General features: G+C 41.8%; 2 protein-coding genes across 2 annotated transcripts in view; one reads left to right on the top strand and one right to left on the bottom strand.

Annotated features, from left to right (window-relative positions):
- LOC124038391 (inactive heparanase-2-like) overlaps positions 1 to 12872 on the bottom strand; it is a 180690-nt gene extending 167818 nt beyond the window's left edge. Inside the window, exons 1-3 of the mRNA XM_046354223.1 lie at positions 12477 to 12872; positions 9459 to 9613; positions 8993 to 9154 (exon numbers count right to left, since the gene is read on the bottom strand). Of these exons, the coding sequence (XP_046210179.1) occupies positions 8993 to 9154; positions 9459 to 9613; positions 12477 to 12742 (583 nt within the window). The 5' untranslated portion in view covers positions 12743 to 12872. The remainder of the gene's footprint in view (positions 1 to 8992; positions 9155 to 9458; positions 9614 to 12476) is intronic.
- A 1524-nt stretch (positions 12873 to 14396) lies between these two features.
- LOC124038742 (metal transporter CNNM4-like) overlaps positions 14397 to 25277 on the top strand; it is a 34671-nt gene continuing 23790 nt past the window's right edge. Inside the window, exons 1-5 of the mRNA XM_046354815.1 lie at positions 14397 to 14506; positions 18529 to 18985; positions 19090 to 19192; positions 19321 to 20319; positions 24007 to 24150. Of these exons, the coding sequence (XP_046210771.1) occupies positions 14397 to 14506; positions 18529 to 18985; positions 19090 to 19192; positions 19321 to 20319; positions 24007 to 24150 (1813 nt within the window). The remainder of the gene's footprint in view (positions 14507 to 18528; positions 18986 to 19089; positions 19193 to 19320; positions 20320 to 24006; positions 24151 to 25277) is intronic.

Below are 25277 nucleotides of genomic sequence, written 5' to 3'. Positions count from 1 at the left end.
TGCTACACTAGCAAAGTTATAAATGATATAGCCGTCGGCTATATGAGCCCCAACTTACCGTTCTTTGTGCAGCTTCAAATGTCGAACAAAGTTGGAAGTTGTTGCGCCTCCGTCTGTCATTTTCTTCCCGCATGTTTTGCAAGTTGCAACCCGTTTTGTGTTGATACAGCATTGTCTTTATATCCCGCCGTCGTTCCTCTGCCACGTGCAACTTTTTCTCAGCTGGCACAATTTGATTGGCTGCTGTCCAATTCAAACTGTAAACCGTTAAATGAAGAGTTGATGTGCTGAACACTTTTTTTTAATGGCATCATTTTTTATATTTGGGCTTGGGGAGGGTATCAAGTCAAAAGGCTCAAGTTCAAGTTAAGTCACGAGTCAGGTGTTAAAGTCAAAGTCGAGTTGCAAGTCATCATATTTGTGACTTAAGTCTGACTCGAGTCCAAGTCATGTGACTCGAGTCCACACCTCTGCTTTACTGTAATATATAATTCCCATAGCTAAATGTAATATTTCTGCTGTGTAAATGTAAAGACATTTATTACAGTGCAAGCACACACACACACACACATTTGACATGTTATTTTTTTATATAGGTTAGTTTCTGTGAAATTGTCCATGAATGACGTGATTCGGCAGTAACAAGTTAATGTCAGTGAGAATGACCATGAATGACACAATTAGATTGGGTAACAAGTACAGGTGTCTGAGAAAATGTCTGTGATTGAGTTCTTAAAGGCACAAAGAGATAAGCATTTCTCAAGTTTCACTGGCTGCAGTAAACACACACACACAGTTGGATTAGCAGGGTGGAATTTCGTCTGGAGAGTGTCAACTGTGATTTTCAAAAAATTTTCCTCTAAGGTGCCCTTAACGAGTGTGAAGGAGCTCAAAGTAGCTGAAGAAAAGTCAAGTAGTTACTGCTGTCAACAGGGGGTGAGAGGGGAGGAAAGGGCTGTGTAAGTTAAGTTGGGGAGGAAAGGGGCACGCCCCCAAACTTCTCTCAAATGTCCTGCTATTTGTCGTCACAGAGGGAGGGGGGGGGTGCACGACAGGAAATACTTAGCTGTAAAAGCTGCATAAAAATCCTATATCAAGCTAAAGTAAAGGTACAGTTAATTCATATAACATACTGTTACAGAGAATTCGAAGCATCGTCAGAGGCCAGTAACAACTAAACAGGCCAAGGAGGTGAAATGAACAGGGGAGGATGAACAGGATTCAGGAGAGGTAGGAAGAGAGGAAGAGAGGGAGAATAAAGACAAAGCAGAGAAAAGAGAAACTACACAGAGGGCAGAAGAAATTAAATGCAGTGAGTAGATGATAAGTCTATTCCATGAGGGTCTAGATCAGGGGTACTCAACTCCTACCATACGAGATATGGAGCCTGATGGTTTTCTGTTCGACCTGATAATTAACTTCACAAACCTGGTGTCCCTAGTCTAAATCAGTCCCTAATTAGAGGGGAACAATGAAAAAAATACAGTGGAACTGGCTTTGAGGTCCAGAGTTGAGTTTGAGGGGTCTAGATACTCAATTGCATGTCTCACCACAGTAGAGAAAGGTCTTAACCCCTACGGGACAGTTGAGCTAACGTAGGCTAACAATTCCCAGGACATAGACATATCTGGTATGGGCAGAAAGCTTCAATTCTTGTTAATCTAACTGCACTGTCCAATTTACAGTAGCTATTACAGTGAAAGAATATCATGCTATTGTTTGAGGAGTGTGCACAATTATGATCTTTATTAATAAACCAATTAGGCACAGTTGGGCAGTCTTGATACAACATTTTGAACAAATATGCAATGGTTCATTGGATCAGTCTAAAACTTTGCACATACACTGCTGCCATCTAGTGGCCAAAATCTAAATTGCACCTGGCCTGGAATAATACATTATGACCTTACTCTTGCATTTCAAAGATGATGGTACAAAAAAAAGAATGTTTTATTATTTGTATTATCTTTTACCAGATCTAATGTGTTATTATTCTCCTACATTAATTTCACATTTCCACAAATGTATTAAAAGTGTTTCCTTTCAAATGGTATCAAGAATATGCATATCCTTGCTTCAGGGCCTGAGCTACAGGCAGTTAGATTTGTGCATGTCATTTTAGGCAACACATTTTTTTTTAAAGGGTCCGATACTTAAGAGGTTTTAAACATGGGAAGGAGAGTCATGTCGCAAGCCACTGAGGTGATGTTATGCATGCAGGATCATGGTCTTTTTTGGCGGTGACAGGTATCCTAGTGGTTAAATTGTTGGACAAGTAAGCAAAAGGTTGCTGGTTTGAATACCTAAGTTGACAAGGTGAAAAAATATGTCAATTTTCCCTTGAGCAAGGCACTTAACCCACATTTGCTCCAGGGGCGCTGTACTACTATGGCTGACCCTGCAAAACAACATATTTCACTGCACCTCTTCGGTGTACGTGGCACAACATGTTTTATTTATTTTACTAGAGAGAGAGAGAGAGAGAGAGAGAGAGAGAGAGAGAGAGAGAGAGAGAGAGAGAGAGAGAGAGAGAGAGAGAGAGAGAGAGAGAGAGAGAGAGAGAGAGAGAGAGAGAGAGAGAGAGAGAGAGAGAGAGAGAGAGAGATGAGTGAAGAACAGAGACTAACTGAGGTAAAGATAAAAATTGAAAGAAAGCTGGGACAAAGTGGCTGAGAGTAGGGGGATGAGCTTCAAGGGGGAAGGATGAGACAGGAGGTTAGGGGTGAGATGAGAGGGTCTGTTCTGTCTGAGGCAGTTAGGTCTTGGTTTACTTCCAGGAGAAACTAAGGGGCAGACCAGGGGGGAGTAAGGGGGAGATGAGGGGTGACCTTGACCTCGTCTTGTCTGAGCTGGTATGTTTTCACAGCGCAGGGGGCTGTGTGTGTGTGTGTGTGTGTGTGTGTGTGTGTGTGTGTGTGTGTGTGTGTGTGTGTGTGTGTGTGTGTGTGTGTGTGTGTGTGTGTGTGTGTGTGTGTGTGTGTGTGCGTGCGTGCGTGCGTGCGTGCGTGCGTGCGTGCGTGCGTGCGTGCGTGCGTGCGTGCGTGCGTGCGTGTGTCTGTGTCTGTGTCTGTGTCTGTGTCTGTGCGTGTGCAGTGCCATTACTGATAGCTCTAACAAGCCAAGGTAAGAGGTCAGACTGTAGAGTGGAAAAGGATGAAGGGGCTGTTAAAGGGACTTTAGGTCCACCACCTGCCTACACACACACACACACACACACACACACACACACACACACACACACACACACACACACACACACACACACACACACACACACACACACACACACACACACACACACACACACACACACACACACACACACACACACACACACACACACACACTTAAGGGTTAGGCTGATTATTACCAGACCTTGTTTAAACACCTCCCCTGTTACCCTCCCCAATAAAACACTATATTGACAGGCTAACCATGAGGGTTCGCAGCTGACATATGGAATTGTTTTAAGATGGTCATATGATGGAACATTTAGCTATTTAATTGTGAATTTTAGGACCACTTTAAGTGTAAATATATATATATACATAAAACAATTATTTGATAAAATATCAAATTTGGCCTTTACTACTATAGCCCAGAAGAAATACATTGAATAACACATTCAAAATGGCAAAAAAGAGTGGAACAATAAATCATAAGAAATAAGGTTTTGAAGTGTCTGTCCTATATCTAAGAGATATAAGAAAGCTCAGGACATATTTGTAGTTTTTTTTACACATATTTAACCCCTTTTTTGGGGTAGGCACAAAACTACACAAATCTACCTTCACAGTTCCATTAATTTTTTAAGACCGGTACTGGTTACTTTCACAACGAGTCCCATGACCAGTGGCGGATTTAGGTATAGGTGACATGGACAGCCGCTTGGGGCGGCACCGGGAACCTGAACAAAAAAATGCAGAATGATGACATTTGTGCAATCAGTTTTCTATCAGTCATTTGCACGTCACAACAATGATATCATGTCACCGTGTGGAACTGTGGGTCAATGAACCTTGTTGGAGTTGGCGCCCTGATTCTAGTTTGTGAGCTAGAAAGGCTACTGCCTGGGAAGGTCTCCCACTCAGAAGTACGAGATAAGGAAGGGAGCGGGGGTAGGTTGACCTCAGGTCTCCCCACTGGAAGCCAGAGGTAGGGGGAGTGGGGGAATCTATCAAATAGCGTACCTCTAACTTTGTACAGTACTAATAAAATTAGTCAAATCAGTCACACTACGAATTGCTACCAAATAAACCACAATTCATTCATAATACTGTGAAAATATAGTTTCACAGACATGTTGTTGCATTTTTTTCTGGTTTGTGCGAAACCGTTAAGAATAATATAAAACCAGTCTCCACACCACCAAGGTGAATCGGTTTAGTCTTGACTCTTGGTTGACAGTGTTGGGGGATGGGTATTGTAGTCTTGACTCTTGGTTGACAGTGTTGGGGGATGGGTATTGTAGTCTTGACTCTTGGTTGACAGTGTTGGGGGATGGGTATTGTAGTCTTGACTCTTGGTTGACAGTGTTGGGGGATGGGTAATGTAGTCTTGACTCTTGGTTGACAGTGTTGGGGGATGGGTAATGTAGTCTTGACTCTTGGTTGACAGTGTTGGGGGATGGGTAATGTATTGATGCTCGAGTGCCAAATCAACACAAATTTGGTCTTTGTTACTTCTTATATATATATTTTATATTTATATAGCATGTATTTTTATATTTATATAATTTTAAATGTTATGATTATTTATTTGTGTTAAAGGGGGTGTTCGCCCATACAAGCTACAACCGCCACTGACCGTGACACTTGTGGGGGCCGTAGAGCAAAACAGAGAGCCCCACCGTGCTCATGAGAATCACCCCTTTTCATAGAGAGGTCAAACCATTCAGACGTTATTGTGAGAACCATTTTTGGAATGTCTCATAATCTGACAAACACCGCTCTAGCTTTCACCACAGATGCATAAGTACAACATAGGCAGATGCGGTATTTGATTGACTCACCGGTGTCAATCTAACCAACTTCCTGTGCTTCAAATGCCCTATCAAGTCTTCACATAGGCATGAATGGTGTCACATGATCAATGGCTTTGTCCATTCATATATACAGTAATTAACTTGGAACACTACAGGTCTCATTTTTTTTACCTTTATTTAACTACTAAGAACAAATTCTTATTTTTAAAGTATTTATTTTACCCCCTTTTCGTGGTATCCAATTGTTAGTCTTGCCTCATCGCTACACCTCCCGTACAGGCGACAGAGCAAGGCCATTCGTCCTCCGAAACACAACCTAACCAAGCCACACTGCTTCTTAACACAGTGCACATCCATGCCAGCCACACCAATGTGTGGGAGGAAACACTGTGCACCACACGATGAGAGAAGGATATCCCTTTTGGCCAAACCCTCCCTAACCCAGACACTAGGCCAATTGTGCATCGCCCCATAGACCTCCTGGTCGCGGCCGACTGCGACAGAGCCTGAGCGCAAACCCAGAGTCTCTGGTGGCTCTGCGATGCAGTGCCCTAGACAACTGTGCCACCCGGGAGGCCTAAATTCTTAATGACGGCCTAGGAACAGTAGGTAAAGTGGATTGTTCAGGGGCAGAACAACATATTTTTACCTTGTCTGCTCAGGGATTTGATCTTGCAACCTTTCGGTTACAAGTCCAATGCTCTAACCACTAGGCTACCCACCTCCCCCCTTAAAAGACCAATGCAGACATTTTTATCTCAATATCAAATAATTTCTGAGTAACAATTAAGTACCGTACTGTGATTATTTTCAATTCAAATGGTAAAAAATAAACAAAAATAGCTTCCTAGCAAAGAGCAATTTCTAAAGCAAGAACTTTGATAGGACTGACTGGGAAGGGGAAAACGGAAAATTAGCTGTTATTGGCAAAGAGGTTTGGAAGGCCAAAACTCCATCCTACCAAAACAGGTTGAAATTTCAGGGGGTCTTTTCAAACATCTCTTACATTAAAAGGGCATTATGATAATTTGCACAATTTCACAGTGTTGTTCCAACCACATAGTGTGGAAATATATAAACACAGGGAAAAACATGTTTTTGACTGCACTTGACCTTTAAACAGCATTCTCCAAAAATCATAATGTACTGTAAAGCCACATCTCAGCACACACAGGCTAGACAGAAGAGGAGGACTTCTTTAACATGGATATATAGTGGGGTCCAGAATTATTGGATCCCTTAATAAAGATGAGCAAAAAACCTGTACAAATAAATTATACAAACACTGAGCTATAATATATGCTTACATTTTTATGTATTTGTATTTTATACTAATATAACTGCTCAGAGAAAGAGATTTTGTTTATACACAATCATTTAAAAAAATCTAAAAAAGATAGGGGTCAAAATGATTGGATCCCCTGATTTCAATACTTCAGTACCCAGGCCTCCTGAGTGGAACAGCTGTCTAAAGCAATGCATCGCAGTACTTTCTGCATCACTACAGACCCGGATCCATAGGGTGGCACACAATTGGCCCAGAATCGTCCATGTTACGGGAGGGTTTGGCAAGGGGGGCTTTACATGTCTGATCGCTCTCTAGCGACTCCTTGTGGTGGGCTGGGCACCTGCAGGCTGACCACATAGTCAATTGAACTGTGTTTCCTCTGACACATTGGTGCAGCTGGCTTCCAGGTTAAGCAGGTGGGTGTTATGAAGAGCGGTTAGGTGGGTCATGTTTTGGAGGACACATGACTCAACCTTTGTTGGGGAGTTGCAGAGATGAGACAAGATCGTAATTGGATATCACAAAAAAGGGGGTAATATACTTATTTTATTTATTTTTATACTCCAGCACCCTCCCCTTGTGAGCCTTTTTTTATGGACTGCCCTCTTCAATTCAAACCAGTGGTTTTCAATGGGGTTCAACTCCGGACACTGAGATAGCCATTGCAAACTTTTGATTTTGTGGTCAATTAAATATTTCTTTGTGTATTTTTATGTGTGCTTGGGTTTATTGTCTTGCTGGAAGATACACTTGCGGCCAAGTTTCAAACTCCTGGCAGAGACATCCAGGTTTTGGCTTAAATGTCCTGGTACTGGGTAAAGTTCATGCCATTGACTTTAACAAGGGTCCGAGGACCCCATAACAAAGAAAAACCCTGGGACCTAATCCCTCCCCAGACTAAGTGTAGGGTGACAGGGGAGAACAGCAAAGACAACTTCGAAGCCTTGAGGTGGACCAGAATATATTGATAGTCCATATCGTAGAACTATCTCATGATAAGATACCAGACTACAACAGAGAAAGTACAGGGTGATACACAGTGTGACTCCTGAACTTGTGAACTGAAACTCCTCTGCACCTAAACATGAACAAATGGTTCTCCTCAATGTGTCTCTTCAGTGCTTGAAGATAGGCGCAGTCAGGCCATGTTTTGACTAGTGCACCAGAGGCCCGTTGAAATCACACAGCTGATGATACGCAGACTTACATACAGTTTTCACACACACACACACACACACGCACGCACGCACGCACGCACGCACACACACACACACACGCACACACACACACAAAAAAGTGCGCACACACACACACAGTAACCCCGTCAATTAAAATCTATCAATGTACAAATGTGTCTGAAATACCTTTTATACTACAGTACATTAAACACGGAATGATGCAACACCACTCTCCTGTGCATTAATGAACAATGCATTCGACAAAAGACAAAATTCCAGCAGATTCCCTTTGGATAATATGAAGATTTATTAAATACACATTAATATCACTGAAGTCTTGAGTGAAGCTGGTGGAATGTTCTGTCATAGCATCCGTTCTGTAGGCATATATATTTGGGGAATAATCCCTCAGTGTTCATGTTATTTCTTCATATGAATATCTCCTTAGTTGCAGTGTGTGTTGCTCAAGACAGATCTAGAACAGGCATTTCTAACATGGGAGGTTTAACACACACACACACACACACACACACACACACACACACACACACACACACACACACACACACACACACACACACACACACACACACACACAAACCGTCATTTTGTTCTTCTAATAAATCACAAGCAGCTGTAGTTGCCATTGTAGCTCCGATGACTGAAATTCCATCCTCATCTCTCCTCTCTTCAACTTTGTAAGTTGATATGATCCACACATTTTAAAAGTTAGAAACTCTGGGGTTACGGTTTGTTTTGATAGACTGCTGTTTACTCTGTATTTTACTGGAAATTATAGCAGTAAAATTGTAATTACAGAACAATGACCAGACTATTACAACAGCATCTATATGTTTTAAATTAACCATCATTACATTATCATTACATCATATCATTACATGCCATTTCGTACCACAACTGGTATTTAAGTACTACAAAGTATTAATTGCTACCACATCATTTCTAATAAATACTGTAACATAAAGACATCCTGACACAGCCTACTGCTAACCAAACCCTTACGGTTCTCAGTTACCACCCTGGGAAGTCAGGGATAGTCACTGGGACTCAGCAAGTCATACATGCACACATACAAACATACACACACAGTCCAGCTGCCCCTCCACAGTCAGGTTCAGTTGAACCTTTCATTCAGAAATGCCAGTACTCTCGGCCTCCTCGCTTCCTCTACATTCATCCTTCCATCTCTTCATCCCTCTATTCCTCTATCCCTTCTCTACAAATTACATTAGTAAAGCTGAGGGGTGATGATTTACATCGCTGTGCTCTGGCAAGATTGAGTAACCAAACACAGAGTTTGTGTGTGTGTGTGTGTGTGTGTGTGTGTGTGTGTGTGTGTGTGTGTGTGTGTGTGTGTGTGTGTGTGTGTGTGTGTGTGTGTGTGTGTGTGTGTGTGTGTGTGTGTGTGTGTGTGTGTGTGTGTGTGTGTGTGTGTGTGTGTGTGTGTGTGTGTGTGTGCGTGCGTGCGCGTGTGTGCGTGTGTGTGTGCGTGTGTGTATGTGTGATTGTGTGATCTCCTACCTGTTATTGTGATGTTGCTGTAGAGGTTGGAGAGCTGTTCTTTGAGGAGGACAAGCTGCATCTGAGCTGCCTTCTCTCTTTGCAGCTCCAGCATCATGTCAGGGTGGTTGGCCAGTTTACAGCCCCTCTGCTTGTCCAGGGCGATGTCACTACGCACTATGTCTGAGCATTGACACAGAGACCAAGAACGGGTCATGTAGTTTCATTGCGTACCACTTCTGGCAATATTGGATTGTTCCTTTCATGCTAATAAAGCTTGTTTGAATTCAAATTGAATGCTACAGAATAAGACTATAGGCCTACCAATGAACATGGACATAGACGATTTCAACTGTACCTAAAGTACATTTAAACATCTCAATACATTTTATAATCAAATTGGGAATACAACACAATCAATAAATATACAAAATGTGTGTTTAACATTTGCGTAAATTAATAATCAAATCCATAATGTCTAACTCACCATCTTCATAGTTTTTTAGGTAGTAATCTGGGCCGGGGCCTCTGAACTTGGCAAGGTTCTTCAGGTTGTGGAAGTGGAGGAAGTCGGTTCTCTTTCCTCCGAACCTCAGATAGGCTGGGGACAGACCTCGGGCTAGGGTTACCAAACGCTTGGAACTATACATGGAGACAGAGATCTGATAAGAATACGGTGCACAAATACATCTGAAATATTGATTAAACAAGATTTTTTAATCAATTAGGCTCTGTGTCCAAACAAGCTGCATGAAAAACACAACATGACCATCATTGATTTCAGATCATGTACATACATACACAACTCTGAGAAGAAACGATTGACGTTATGTTGAAAATAATCCCTGTAGTGGGTATGTCATTGCAATATCCAGCATTAGTGACATAGACTACTCAACAGAGGCTGAGCACTACTTACACAAGACAAAAAAAACTCAAGTCATAAAACAATGACAACTTGATTTAAATGTGATATTTCTTGATAGCCCTGTGCATTCAGATTCAGCACAGGAAAACTAGACATGGAGCCAATTTAATTCATACAGAGAGTAGGTTTTAGTGGGTTTTTTTTTAGATAGCACAGGGAAAGATTTTATGATGGTGAGACTAGTATGCCCAGAATAATAAAAACATGTTCTACACTACAGTGTTACCAGATTACTGTCAAAGCTTTCCAGACTGGGCTTTCGAAACACTTTTTACTATCACTCTCACTTATTGGTTTCACTTGAGAGAAAAGCTAGTGAACCCTACTAGTATTTACATGATAGTATTATAGGACATGACAGCTTTTCCATTACAACAGGACTTTTATGACCCTCTCAGTGCTGCTGTTAGCCAGCTATCAATAATAACTCCCACAGCTCTGGTTTAGAAAAATAGTTTTGGGTTAAGTATTCCACTCTACTGTTGTGTTACCAGACTGGACACAGAATAAACAACAGAAATATTATACTTTTCAACCAAAGCCACACAGTAATTTGTGCATATCATCAAGAGTGGACCACCAACAAAACAATGGAGCAACCTAATACATGACATGCCAATAGCAAATGCTTTCTGTAGTAAAGGAATGGCATTCCATGAGAGCAACATTAGCCTACTTTTTAAACTTGATTTGAACCTAGACATTATTTGTTTACAAAGTCTCCTTTGAACAAAACCATGGAGCAAAAGGACAGTTTTGTAGTAGGTCTATTTATAAGTCACGTTCTTCAAAATATAGGGAATATTTCCCATTCATTTTAATTACTGGAAATTGCACAGTAGCTTTAAAATGTTGTGTTCAATTGTATGTTATGGGATTAGCACTTACCATATTGTGCTGTTTTTGTAGGCAGAATATAGGCCATGTTGTGATCATTTTAACCGATTCTTGCAGACTTGAATAAAGTGCCATTTTATGACAATTATAGACAATTGTGGTAGTTAACTCGCCTAGCTTTGTATTATAATAATTGCCTATTTATGTCTCTAAAATCCACCGACCTACCACAAAAACGAATTTATCCTATAGTATCGCCTTAGTGTGCTTGAACGCTGGGTTATCAGATCTGACGATCAGCAACGTTTACAGTAGGCATGGTTGAAATGTTTATTCAAATAACGGTTTATATGAATTTGACCAGTACAGTTTAAGAAAATAAATATTGTAAAAACATTTCAGAAAATTAGCATTGAAATTGTGAGTGAATAGCCTACATACATTTAGGAAGTTAGTGAAAAGTATGAACCAAAGTAAAGCAAAACAATATTGTAAAAAGGTTCATTGTTTGATCACATGTTATTGTGTTATTGTTATTAGGAATATTATGAACATTAGGTATATTATTATATTATTGTGATGATTAGTATATTTATTATTATTATTGTTATTATCACAAAATTGATGCAGACAACATATACTTGCTGAAGGATGAATATACAGCAACAACTGAATTGATATAGATCCATATGATTGAATGCGTTCATGTGGGAATAACACTTTTCATCTAGTTAACCCAGAATTACATTTTTGCTAAAATCCTGACCACAAAGTTCTCCACTGACTGGTAAAAGTTACATCTGGGAACTTTGCACAATAGCCGAAGCTGATTGGAAGCTGAAATTGTTTACTTCCAGGGCGATACATGCTGTGGCTCCAATAATATTTGAGTAGCCATTCCGACTGTTTTTCATTATTACAAACATGTCGATAACGAGTAGTAAACCCTGATACTCTATAGAACTTGTAAAATGCCACGACCCCCTTTCTCTCCTCCCAAACAATAACAGTGAATGTTTCACTGGAAATAAGAAACCTCTGTTTACGGAAATTCTTCAAAGAGCCTCGTGTGCGCCATGTAGGCATACTTCTACCAATGTAAACTATTCCCTTCCATACCCAACATGCAACATTAACTATATATGATGAGCTCATATCACCTCTTTCCCTGTCATTCTCGTCCCCCTCTCTCTTCATTTCATATTAGCATTGTGTAGAACACATAAACATTGACACGACTAAGACAGTGGCATTATATATGTAGACCTATTATTAACACCGCTATGTTAAAGAGCTGTTTCTGAATTAGGCTACATACTGTGTAAACTGATGCATGCATGCCACACGAGAATGACGCAGCATGTGTCAAAAGGTGTCTCAACTGAAACTAGAAAATAGGCTACTAGTATGCACACCAATTGGTAAAGCTCGACGACGTAATTATGAAGTTAGACCTACACTCCAATCTTTAGGACACTCCATATTTCCATACGGGCTGGTTTACCCCATATCTAATATCACCTAAACAAAGGCAATGCACAAATCGGCATAAACCGACTTTATGACATGGTTTAATGATTCCCGATATCATAATATTGTCAAAGAACCATTCGTCTAGATAACTAAATCCGATCATGCTCAACAGAGACCTATAAACCAAAAGCAATGCATTTGATCCAAACATTAGAATAACGACGACTATGAAGTCGATAAAGCAGACAGAGTGGGAAAGTAATCTACCTCAGGAAGTCCAGCCACCCGTCCTTTATAATCGACGGATCCAACTGTAAAGAGAGGAAGTTGTCGTTTAGAACTTGAACCGGACTGCGGGTGTTGACGTCCAGCAGAATCAGCGTCCTCTCCATGAACCCCGCTCTCTTCCCCCCGCCGCCGGGTGCAGGTCTCTGGTAGGTCGAAGAAGAGGAGATTACCGACTGCACCATCAGAGCAACGGATACCAGCCACAGCCGGGAGCCTGGGAAGGGGCATGTCGCCGGATTGGGCATCTTCCTGGCTTGGCACCACAGATGGAACACTGCGCCTAAAAACAAGACCGTGCTCTGCTGTTTGAGGGAACGTGAGAGAAGCTATAGGAATACCTTATAGTCTGAATGCACTCTTCCTATTCCTTTGAGCGAAGATATCTGCTCATTTCTGTCTGTCCGTCTCCCCCCGCCCCTCCGTGTTTTTGGGAGCTGGAGAGGGGAGCGCACGCCCCGGGCCAGCCTCCCCGCTAGAGAGGGCCAGGAGCCTGGGGGAGGAGAGGAGGCAGCACCGCCCCTCTTCAGGACTCAGTGGTGGTTCTTCTCTGAGGTATGAGGGTTCATACTTATCCCCTGAGGTGTAGGAGAAAAAACAATGATCAGGGCGATCTATTTATCAGTATGCTCGGACAAGTCCGCATTGCAGAGCTCAACAAGTCCGACTGTTCTTGCTTTTATGACTTGTAAAAATTAGGAAAGGGAACCTTTATACTTTTACATATACACATGTACACATATACACATATACACATGACTCAAAAGGTATTAAGATATAGAATATCTTATATAAGATATAGAATATACGCACTTAGCGAGTTGTCTCCAATGCACAACGTAAAAAGAATTACGCACGCTGGTGACTGCCACAAAACATACATTTTCATGTAAATCTGAAAAACAATTTGTCTGATGCAATGAATTGTGTATGAAACTGTCGTGTATTTATCCCTCTCGAACAAAACAATACAAACAAATCATGTTAACAAATGGAATGATTAAAAACAAGCGTTGTGAAAACCGTGTATTCAAAACTAGAACTACTATAAATATTTAGGCTAAGGAACTACTCGAATTTGGTATCTCGGATTTGTGTTGCTTAGATTACAATTACAGGGTCATCTAAAAAGCTGAACGTTTTATATTTGCTAATTATCTGTGAAACACATCTCTTATACATGAAAGTTGGATGCATCTCTACAGTGTCAAGATGGTTTTCATGTTTAAACAAATGTATATTTCGTTCGTTGGGGAACTAAGAACCCCAATACAATCCATCAAAGAAGACAAAAAAACGTACATTCCTAACTAAGCTACATTAATATTTTAAGTAAGCCTGCATAAAACGAAAATGTTTAGTCCTAGTAAAACAAGTAAACGTCAACGTAAATAAATGAAATATCAGAGTAGGCCTATTGGTGTTCTTTCTATACTTTTGAATGGAACGGTTTTTAGACGCTGTTATCGAACAGGGCATTTCTTGGTGTACGGTCCTAGATAAGTATGCCTACAAGAAAAGGAGAGTAAATAGCTAGTTAGGCTATGCGGTAAAATATATTTTACGCACAAGTAGCCAATTTAACTAGGCTATTTAAGAACACATGCGATCACAAGGCTAATGTTTTCTCACAGTGTGATCTGTGCTAATATGTTTTCTACAGTTTAACCAATGACTGCATCGAACTTTGCCAACTTTGCCAATCACAGCCTAGCTCAGTCGTATAGCCTGCTTGGTGCGCTTCCAAAAACATATTCAAAACTAATTTAGAACTCTAAAGCCAACATATTTAACATACCTATAAAAGCTTTATTTAAAGTCTCTCTCCAGATGTTCTTTGATCAGAGGGCCTACACACAGCGTGGTCCCACTTGCAAGTAGAGAAAGGCATTGACCGACGGGATGGGTCGTTGTTATGGCGGTTATCCCAACAACTTCACCTCACCTCCGCGTGGCCCGTCTCAGCCTCATGAGCACACCGCCTTACTGTTTGATAACTCTGGTCGTCTGAGGTCGCTGACAATATACTCCCCTTGATCTACCGTGCAGAAAGTGTATGATGCACTGGGATTGGGAAGATATCCCAAAACATTTGTGTAATCCCTCCTGTTACAGTCAAAATCAATACACGTTTGAAAATGTTTAGAGGTTCTATTATCTATTTGAATTAGTGACCGCTGCAACCAACTTCATGTTTTACTCTCCAACGTTAAACCATTCAAACAACTTTTGGAAAGCTCGATATTAATTCTGGAAAGTGCGTGAGGCCTGGCTGAAAGGAACAAAGGAACTATGAAGACGCAAACATGGACAGGACATGCCTGACACAGCCTGCGGCTGACAGGACATTGCAAATAAACGAGCCAGTTATTGTTATTCATCTCTCATGAGAAAGCTTTATCAACTGTCCATTGCTATGTGAGGAAGAATCAGACACGCACCCCTCATGGTCTTAAGGCAGAACACTGTCTATCTATTCCTAATATTCACGTCTAATAGCGGGGAGCAAACCTCTGACTCCTTTTCTCCCTCTCCAACCTCATACCTCTCTATATATTAATCTCTCCAACCTTCTCTAACTCCTATATAACTCTCTCCATATCACAGTGGGATCTTCGGTTGACCCCTCACTCCGCCAGGAGAAGAGATGAGTCTTTGATATGTCCCGCTGCGGCTGTAGCAGTCCTGTGGCAACGGACCAACATCCCTCATCAAGTTACGGTCTTTTACTGCGTGTCTATGGCAGATATACTGTAGACGTCATTTGGAGTCTTTTGATGTCAGTTTTGAGATGTCGAAGACATATTGTGTGAAGTGTTTGGGATTGATGGGAATACATAGCATGTGATTTCCATAAAGGTTAGATTTTCCCTATGAAATGTTACCAAAATGTTAAATAGAACATTAAGAGAAAAATGACAGTAATTTAGTGCCCACTCTTTGAACGATATGGAGACTGTGAATGCATTTAGTTTAAAAAAAAAACATTGTTCTGATACTCGATAAAGCTACAGTCTGTGAGATTTCCAGGAATTCCAACTAAATGAAATATAATATAAATACTTTACATTAGATAACTACAACTGTGTTATAGGCTACACTAGGTAGCCTGTCGGTTATTAAGAGCATTGGGCCAGTAACTGAAAGTTCGCTGGTTCGAATGCCCGAGCCGAATTGGTGAAAAATCTGTCGATATGCATTTGAGCTAGGCACAACCCTATTTGCTGATGGAATTCGCTCTGGATAATAGCGTCTGCTAAATTACTAAATTGTAAAATCTAACAATTGGTGTTGAAAACAAATAGGTTAGCACATTATCACAATTCAATAACATTAAAGTTGTGTTCATAGGATAGAACATTCGTAGAAGATGTTTGTGCGTGAATGTTGTCCATGTGCACTCTGTGAGTGAAATTAGGGAACCCGCCACCAAAATAGTACAGATTGGCTTGCATTTCTCGAGTTGAGCTTGACTTTATCGTATTTCCATTCATTGCAAAGAAAATTAGCCGACTTTTCAAATTCCTTCCGACTTGGAAAATAATGTAGGCTAGCCAACACTCATTTGCTTCTTTCAACACATTCCGTAATGTCGAATGTTTTCTCATGTCACCTTTTATCGTGTTAATTTAAGCTATTTTTGCCAGTGGCATAAGCTATCGAAAGTGTGTGTGGGTATCGTTGACTGAATAACTACTTTCGGAAGTTTTTGACAAAATAATAAATACATGTTAAATATTATGACTATAACTTTTCGACCCCGTTTATCGAAGAAAAAGGTAGACCTATTGTATCAACTCTGAAAAATCAAGACAAACTGAACACAACCATAATAGTACTATACTAGACTAATAATAATGACAATTATAATAACAAAAAAAAACATGGCCTAATAGACAAATCATTTTGTAATATAAACGAATAATAGTCATTTACTTGGGAAAAAAAGAGAAACGTGCAACAGATAGGCCTACCTCGAAGGCAGACTAACGAACACATCTTATCTCCGGAGCTAAACAAAGCAAAAGCTTTTTCCTATTATTCCTTTAGGTGTGGTTACATGGCTTTATATAACGGGGTGGTGGATATAGCCTGTATGGCATAGTGTTTAAAGATAGGCCTACATCTGGTTTAAATACACGTCTCTCTCTATATTTGATCTAAATATGTCCAGATTTGCATAACCTACAGGTTAGTTAGCTTTTAACTTCTCAGGATTATAACGATAATAATCCGATGTAAACAATCTTTTTTTCAAAAACACATTCTATCTTTGTCCCATGTTTTCACACGAGACCCCTGAACTATAACGCAATAAAACAGGCCTCTATGGCAGCCTATTGGAAAATAAAACAAACAAATCAACATGGTCGAAAATGTAACAGCAATTTCGTTAGTGAAGCAATAACAGCCTGGGGCAAATGCATTACATTGGAAACATATTTTGTTGAAATGTATTGAGCTTTATCAGTTGAACATTATTTAAAATATCAATAATACTAGGCCTATATCATTTAGTCACATACCCTACAATAACATGATTTATTTTCAGTTTCGTGGCTATATGGTTTTGTTATTTTCTATTTAAATCAACGAAATTACGTTGAACCAACGTGGAATATACATTGAAATCACGTCTGTGTCGTGGGATCTGACTTCGATTATACTTCCAAAATCAAATATATATATATTTTTAACTTTGCCTTGACAGGCACATACATGTGATTTGGAGCATAGGTGTAGAGAGAGACAGCGTGGGCGAAGGAGGGTGGATAAGGTCATTTATTGACACACCACTACCAGGATTGTAACTGTCTTGAACAGGCGATGAAAGGGTCACGGTTTTACGAGGCAGGGTTCACGATCGCTCTTCCGAATATTGACGACGTGTGAAAGTTGCAGAGGCAGAGTCAGCCTACCACTAGACAAAGGAGCAGCCAAGTCGCTGTGTATTATCGTGCCCTTTTGATTTATCTGCTTATTAAACCAATGTAATGGTGTGCTTTGCTAAACTGTCTTATTATCTGTTTACATTTCTCCTTTTATGGTTTACACTAACATGTAGGCTCCGATTCCAAAATGTAAAAACATGATATTTTAAATTGAATTAGACGCTACAAGTAAGCCATTGTCGTTTGTAGGCTAATTGTTCGTATGCCTAAATGCGATTGAAAATTCAAAATAATTTAGAAATAATCATTGTTAGGTTATTAATTATAAATCATTTGCAAATTATAAATCATTGCTGACTCAGGCCCAAAACATTGACTCGTAGTAATAACATATTATTGGCTTTAAAATACAACCCTGCTGTTATTACTGTGCTAATTAAATCCGTTTAATGACCATATAATGTGAAATTAAATCAAATTACTCACACTAGTAGAGTAAACGAACAACTTGTTGAGTTGAAGAGGCTCTAGTAAAACTTGATTCCAGAGCTGGTGCTGAAATGGGAAAGGGGAGTCAGCACTGCCATCTGGTGGAATACTGTATAACACGTTCTAGAAAAATCGACTGCAGTTTAACCCAATGTGATGATGACGATGCTGCTGTTTTCAAAGATTATGACGACAATTATGACGGTGACAATGATGAGGATGATTATGATGATGCTGATTGTGAAAAAAATAGCTTGAGAGAGAAAAACTGTAATGAAGGCCTTTGAGTAGGCCTACAAAATGAACACACACACACACACACACACACACACACACACACACACACACACACACACACACACACACACACACACACACACACACACACACACACACACACACACACACACACACACACACACACACACACACACACACACACACAGCATGAAAGGGTCTGTCAGTAGGAAACGATTGTGATCTCTGCAGAGAGCGCTCCCTGCAGGGAAGTGGCTGATGGTAGGGCATATCCTGCCTGCTATTTTTAGACGGTAGTGGCACTCAACATGACATTACGTCATTGTGCTGCACACATGCCCGTTCTCTCTCTCGGCCCCCTCTCTCTTCTCTCTGCTCCAAGTGTGGCTCTCCAGATGCTATGCCGATTCCAAGAGCCAGCGTAAAAACCCTAACCACGTGACCCAACCATCGCCGACCTCCCTCTGCAGCTCATTCAGCATGATGGCTGCTGATGCTGCAGCAGCTTCATCCTCAACACACCGCACCGCACTTAATTCCTGCAGCCTGCTGTTGTTTAACTTCTCTATCCTTCTCATCATCATATTCTTTCTCCCAGCTCCGGCGAAGGGATTGCTTGGTGTACGCCCAGAGAACACTAAAGCCGGTGAACTGTCTGTGCAAGACGGGCTGCTCCAGGCGACCGAGGGGACGCGGTTCATGCTGCGGGTTTACTACGCAGCATCCCCGGTTACACAGAGAGCCCAGAACCGCTCTGGGAGCGGGAGACCAGAGGGTGCAGCTGCCGCACCATGGATCGCCTTCATAGAGGAGCCAGGAGGAGAGCGAGAGAGAGGAGAGGGGAAGAACATGGTCAGTTTATTTAGTGTATTGACCATTTACCCATAACGCTATATATGACATATGTTTAATTCAATTGCGTATATATCGTGTTAAAAATGTTAATTTGTGTTTAGGTCCATTCCAAACGGAACCCGTGCGTGGACGAGCATGCGCGGAGTTCTGACATCGAACTCCTGGGTTCCTTCAGGTCTGCATCCAGCCACAACTCCGTTCTAGGTTCGTTTGTAGTTACATGTTTTTATCGTTGTTGAATTGTCGAATGTTTAAAAAAGTGTTATTGTGTTATTGTGCGTTTTTATTTTGTCTGATGAGGACCTTTGTGTTATTTGATTCTGATTCCATAGTGGAGCTGCTCGCCAAAGACCTGCGCAAAGATGAGCGGATAAAATACTACTCCATTTGCGCGTTTGATGGGGTGAAGTGGGAACATTTCACCACCAGAGACTTCTGGCTAGCCGTGGTGGAGCGACCCCCGCAAGCGGACGTGTGGCTCCAGTTAGGGGTGTCGGTGATGCTACTGGGGCTCTCTGCGCTCTGCAGTGGGCTGAACATCAGCATGCTCGCCCTGGATCCCATTGAGCTCCGGGTCCTCCAAAACAGCGGCACCGAGAAGGAACAAAAATATGCGCACAAGATCGAATCTGTGCGTAAACATGGCAACTACATCCTGTGTACTGTGGTGCTGGGCAATGTGCTGACCAACACCTGTTTTGTAGTGTGGATGTGCCAGATTATAGGGATGACTCCCACCTCCCTTGCTACCTGCACTTTCGGTATATTCTTTATAGGAGAGATCCTGCCTCACTCTGTGGCGTCCAGACACAGCCTCGCCATCGCCTCCAAAACCATCTGGGCCACCCGGCTTCTAATGCTGGTCTCCTTCCCCATCTCATACCCCGTCTCCAAACTCCTAGACATCATGCTCCACCAGGAGATCAGTAACTTCTACACCAGAGAGAAACTGGTTGCCATGCTGCGCGTCACAGACCCCTACCACGATCTGGTCAAAGAGGAACTCAACATCATCCAGGGCGCTCTGGAGTTGCGCACCAAGAACGTAGAAGTTGTTCACACTCCGCTGGCGGACTGTTACATGCTCTCCTCGGATGCTGTTCTAGACTTCTGTACGATGTCTGACGTCATGCAGAGCGGGTTCACCCGGATCCCGGTCTTTGAGAACGACAGGTCCAACATCGTTGATATCCTGTTCGTCAAAGACCTGGCATTCGTGGACCCGGATGACTGCACCCCGCTGAAGACCATCACCCAGTTCTACAAACACCCCATGCACTGTGTGTTCAGCGATACCAAACTGGATGTGATGCTGGAGGAGTTCAAGAGAGGTAATAGAGTTAGGTATACACTGTTGTAGAGATGAAGAAAAAAAACGTATGCAGAATCAGGTAACATATAAGGAGTTAAATATTATAGGAAATGCACCACCATTTTTGGAAACAGCTGGAGGTGCATTCTCCAGAGATATACCTGCAACCATCAGAGCACATGAACCAATGAGCTCACAAGTTCAAATCTCATGATTACTGCAATTCAGGAACCTCTACCATGTTGCACATGATCTATGATAAAACAAATATTATATTGTTCAGCAGGTGCTGTGCTCGTTTGACAAGAAGTTGTGTATACTGTAGCTAAGTGCCATGAGAGTGTTCAAGTTAACCCATACACATTCCATCACACCATTTCCCTCTTCCTGAAAAGCAGAGGATCCAGGATGTATTTAAGTCCAGTGATGCTTTGAAGAGTCCGTCATATAAGATGATAAGGGCTCAGCAGGTTCAAGTGGAGATAATTGGTATAGGCTACTGCAAGGTTTTCTAAACTCAGTCCTGGGGACCCCAAGGGGAGCACATTTAGTTTTTTTGCCCTAGCACAGCTGATTCAAATAATCAGAGCTTGATGATGAGTTGATTATTTGAATCAGCTGTGTAGTGTTAGGGCAAAAAACCAAATGTGCACCCGTTGGGGTCCCCAGGCCCAAGTTTGGGAAACGCTGGGCTACTGTATGTCAGGGAAGAGTTTTAAGCCGTATCTATAATCCATAAAACCAACAACTTCCTTGAAGCTACCCAGGAATGAACTGGGACAGTTTAGAGAGAGTAGCAAGGTTATCTATATGTTTTACAGATTATGCTAATTATAGTCTTGTGATTGCTTTAGCTGATTTGGTTCTGGATTATACAATGATTATGCCAATGATTATGATACAAATGTCCTGTTGTCCTTATGGTAATTGCTTTGGATAACCTGTGTTTATCACCCGTCTCAGGAATCCATAGAATGGCATTGAGTTGAAAGAGCCCAGTGAAGCGGTGCATCCCACAGTAGAACAGGACTGAAGTGCTGCAGTCTGAAGAGAAGTGACAAATTGACAGTAAACGGTCCTTTGTGTTTCCATCCATGTAAGAATGTCAAAGGGAGCTGGAGGCTTTTCTGATTCCCATGACAACCAGAGTATAAATCATTCAGCCGTCAGCCAGGAGGCTAGGTAGGTGTGTGTGTCTTTTTGTTTAACTATCCTTGTGAGTACGATCCTCACAATGATAGTAAAAAAGGAAAATTCAGACAAGTGGGGACATTTTGCCGGTCCCCTCGAGGAAAAATGCTATTTCTGGCTTAGGGGTAAAGGTTAGGGTTACAATTAGGGTTATGGTTAGGTTTAGGGTTTAGGGTTAGGTATAGTTTTAGGGTCAGGGGAAAATAGGATTTTGGATGGGAATAAATGATTTGGTCCCCACAAGAATAGCAATACAAAACTGTGTTTGTGTGGATGCACACTCAGTACTTCGTTTGGCGCTATACAAAAGTAAAAGTGGATTTTTGAGTGGGTGAAATGAACAGACATAATGTTTCTCGTGTGTGTTGCATAATACACAGAAGTAGAATAGATTTGATGTGCTCTGACTGTTGGCAGGAATCAAACTGGAGGCTTTGGGACAGAGACGGCAGTGTCCACTAGGATGAGAGATTATGTAACAGGACTAGGGCTTCACTCAGATGCTATTCAGATTGTCAGGGTTGGTTTGTCCATGATGGCTCAGAGATGGTAATCTGATTTATTCAGAATGAAGGGTTTAATGATGAGAAGGATGACTTGGGGAAATGAGTTGGATGAGAGGGCCTTATTCAATCAACATTTGTTTTGTGGTGTGATTAAAAGTAACATTCACATTTTCAACTCACATTCAACATCATCTGGTTGTCTAGAGGCGCCAGAAGGAAAAGTTGGGCTTCCATCACAGACACAGTCTCCTCCTCCTCCCTCAGTCCGGTGTCACATTTAAACTGGTCCACATACATGATATCTGGGTTGCCCCTTCGGGTGGATTCATGCTGTGGTTGCCAGAGAATCAGTTCACTGACAGGGATGTCCTTTGGTCGGTAGGAATGTCTGAGGAGAGCATATATAGTTCATATATATTGTTAGTTACTGTATATTGTTATGTTTCTCATACCCCTCAAAAAACAGACACAAGTTTTGATTGAACAATAGAACCATTCAAAGCAGTTGGTCCTGCAGAATCATTACATTTTATAGGAGCTAACTGACTATCAAATGTTAAGTTACATATCCATGTGAGAGGGAGAGGATGAGAGTAATGAGAGAACCCTGCTGATTCCGACCTTCACTTCTAATCCTCATGTCAGCAGGCCATCACTGGGGAGAGGTAGAAGTGTGTAGCGGTCAGGAAGTGTGTGTGTGCGTGTGTGTGTGTGTGTGTGTGTGTGTGTGTGTGTGTGTGTGTGTGTGTGTGTGTGTGTGTGTGTGTGTGTGTGTGTGTGTGTGTGTGTGTGTGTGTGTGTGTGTGTGTGTGTGTGTGTGTGTGTGTGTGTGTGTGTGTGTGTGTGTGTGTGTGTGTGTGTGTGAGCTATTGGTAACCTGGCTGTGGCACCATAAAAAATTCAGTTCCAACCTTTACCTCTTCCCCTCCTTTCCTTCTCTCTTCATCTCCTCCCCTCTCTCTGCAGCTGTGATGGAGGCTGTTTCGGGAAGGCAATAGGGTTAGGAGGGAGGTGGGGAGTCTTACATGAAATGCCACAGTGACTAAATCATTCACAAGCCATGGAAATAAACCACAGCGTCTCTGTTGTTGTATTGGACTGACACACAAGGCAGTGTACTTGTAAATTGTTATGTAAGGTGCTAGCAAAGTCAGTGCCTTTCATAGTGGACAGTTTTTTTTTTTTAATCCTCAAACTAAGAGGATTTGATAGTTGAACAAGAGTTAGACTCAATATGGAGTAGAGTTCCAATCTCAAAAGGTTTGATATGTAGTAGGAGGCTTCATGATGCTGTGTGGGCATGCGTTCATGCTATGTCTGTGTGCATGCAGTTCATTCATGCATATGTATGAGAGTTTAAAAACATGCATCTTTGTGTGTTTATGTTTGTGGGTGTGTGTGTGTGTGAGTGTAGGTGTGTGGGCATGTGTGTGCCTGGAGTTGCCAAGCAGCAGTATGGCTAGTGAGTCTACTCGTCAGAACCAGGCTTCCTCAGACTGGTTACGTAATCTCAGGATGTGTTTACGTAACCACCAAGTTTTCCTGACTGTCAAAATGTCTCTATTAATCACCCCCACACGCACACACACCGCTGGGGGTATTTTCATTTTGGATCTGGCCAGTTCTCAGTAATAATAACACAAATATATGACTTATCTACAGTATGTACTGTATGACTGACTCATATCAGCAGGGGAGGGCATCAATCTCTGGCTTAACGGCTACTTACTGTAAGAGTCTCCTGATTGGCGTTGTGTTGATTTTTTATCTGCTTTAATGACAGAAGGATTTCCAGACTCACCACAAATAGATCCTACTATCCATTTCTCTAACCTCTCTCGCTCTCTCTCCCTCTCTTTCTTTCTCTCTCTCTCTCTCTCTCTCTCTCTCTCTCTCTCTCTCTCTCTCTCTCTCTCTCTCTCTCTCTCTCTCTCTCTCTCTCTCTCTCTCTCTCCCTCTCTCTCTCCCTCTGTCTTTCTCTCTCTCTCTCCTTCTCCTCTCTCTCCTAGGTAAATCCCATCTGGCTATAGTCCACAGGGTGAATAGTGAAGGGGAGGGAGATCCATTCTACGAGGTCCTGGGAATCGTTACTTTGGAGGATGTTATCGAAGAAATCATCAAGTCTGAGATTGTGGACGAGACAGACCTCTTCAGTATGTACAATTTAAAAACTATCTCTCGGTTTCCCTGTTCCTGTCTCCATCTATGCTATTTATCCCACCGATATCCCTTCCTGCTGCTCCCATCATCTGATCTGATGCATAATAATTCATCAGAAGTAATGAACTTATCCTATAGATAATTACCACTGGGTTAATTGGGGTTTAATGCTCTCTCTCCAGTGTGTGTGTGAGTGAGAGAGACAGCGGGAGCGAGACAAAGAAAGAGCGAGCGAGAGAGGGAGGGGGAGAGAAAGCGAGTGAGAGAGAGATACTATATTTATACCTAGTGACCTCATCAAAAGAGCCTTTTGTTTTACCGGCTACAGTATTGGACTGGCAAATGCATTTCATGGTGAATTGTGTTGCTCATTGTCCTTTCACTGTACATTGTTTATTTTTCATTATGCTGTATTATCAAATATTGCATATTTCTTCCATGTAAGATACAACCACCAATGGGATAAACACTGTGTGCATAATAACAGACTTCCCTAACCCTTTTTGGGAACATCATTGATGTTTCAAACCTGTTACATGTTTAATTGCAAGGAGACTGTATACTGTATGCTGTATAAAGTGGGCTCCCATGGTAAGAGAGAGAGAGAGAGAGAGAAAGAGAGGGGTAAAAAGAGTAGAGAGAGTGTGTGTGTGTGTGTGTGTGTGTGTGTGTGTGTGTGTGTGTGTGTGTGTGTGTGTGTGTGTGTGTGTGTGTGTGTGTGTGTGTGTGTGTGTGTGTGTGTGTGTGTGTGTGTGTGTGTGTGTGTGTGTGTGTGTGTGTGCTGGAGCGCGTGCTACGGGTGGGTGCTGCTATGATGACCAGTGAGCTGAGATAAGGCGATGCTTTGCCTAGCAGAGACTTGTAGATGACCTGGAGCAAGTGGGTTTGGCGACGAGTATGAATCAAGGGCCAGCCAACGAGAGCATACAGCTCGCAGTGGTGGGTAGTATATGGGACTTTGGTGACAAAACGGATGGCACTGTGATAGACTGCATCCAATTTGTTGAGTAGAGTGTTGGAGGCTATTTTGTAAATGACATCACCAAAGTTGAGGATCGGAAGGATGGTTAGTTTTACGAGGGTATGTTTGGCAGCATGAGTGAAGGATGCTTTGTTACGA

Source organism: Oncorhynchus gorbuscha, linkage group LG06, assembly GCF_021184085.1.
Source record: "Oncorhynchus gorbuscha isolate QuinsamMale2020 ecotype Even-year linkage group LG06, OgorEven_v1.0, whole genome shotgun sequence".
Lineage (NCBI taxonomy): Eukaryota > Metazoa > Chordata > Actinopteri > Salmoniformes > Salmonidae > Oncorhynchus > Oncorhynchus gorbuscha.
The sequence above is the reverse complement of the archived record's forward strand: the minus strand, read 5'-3'. Positions and strand labels throughout refer to the sequence as shown.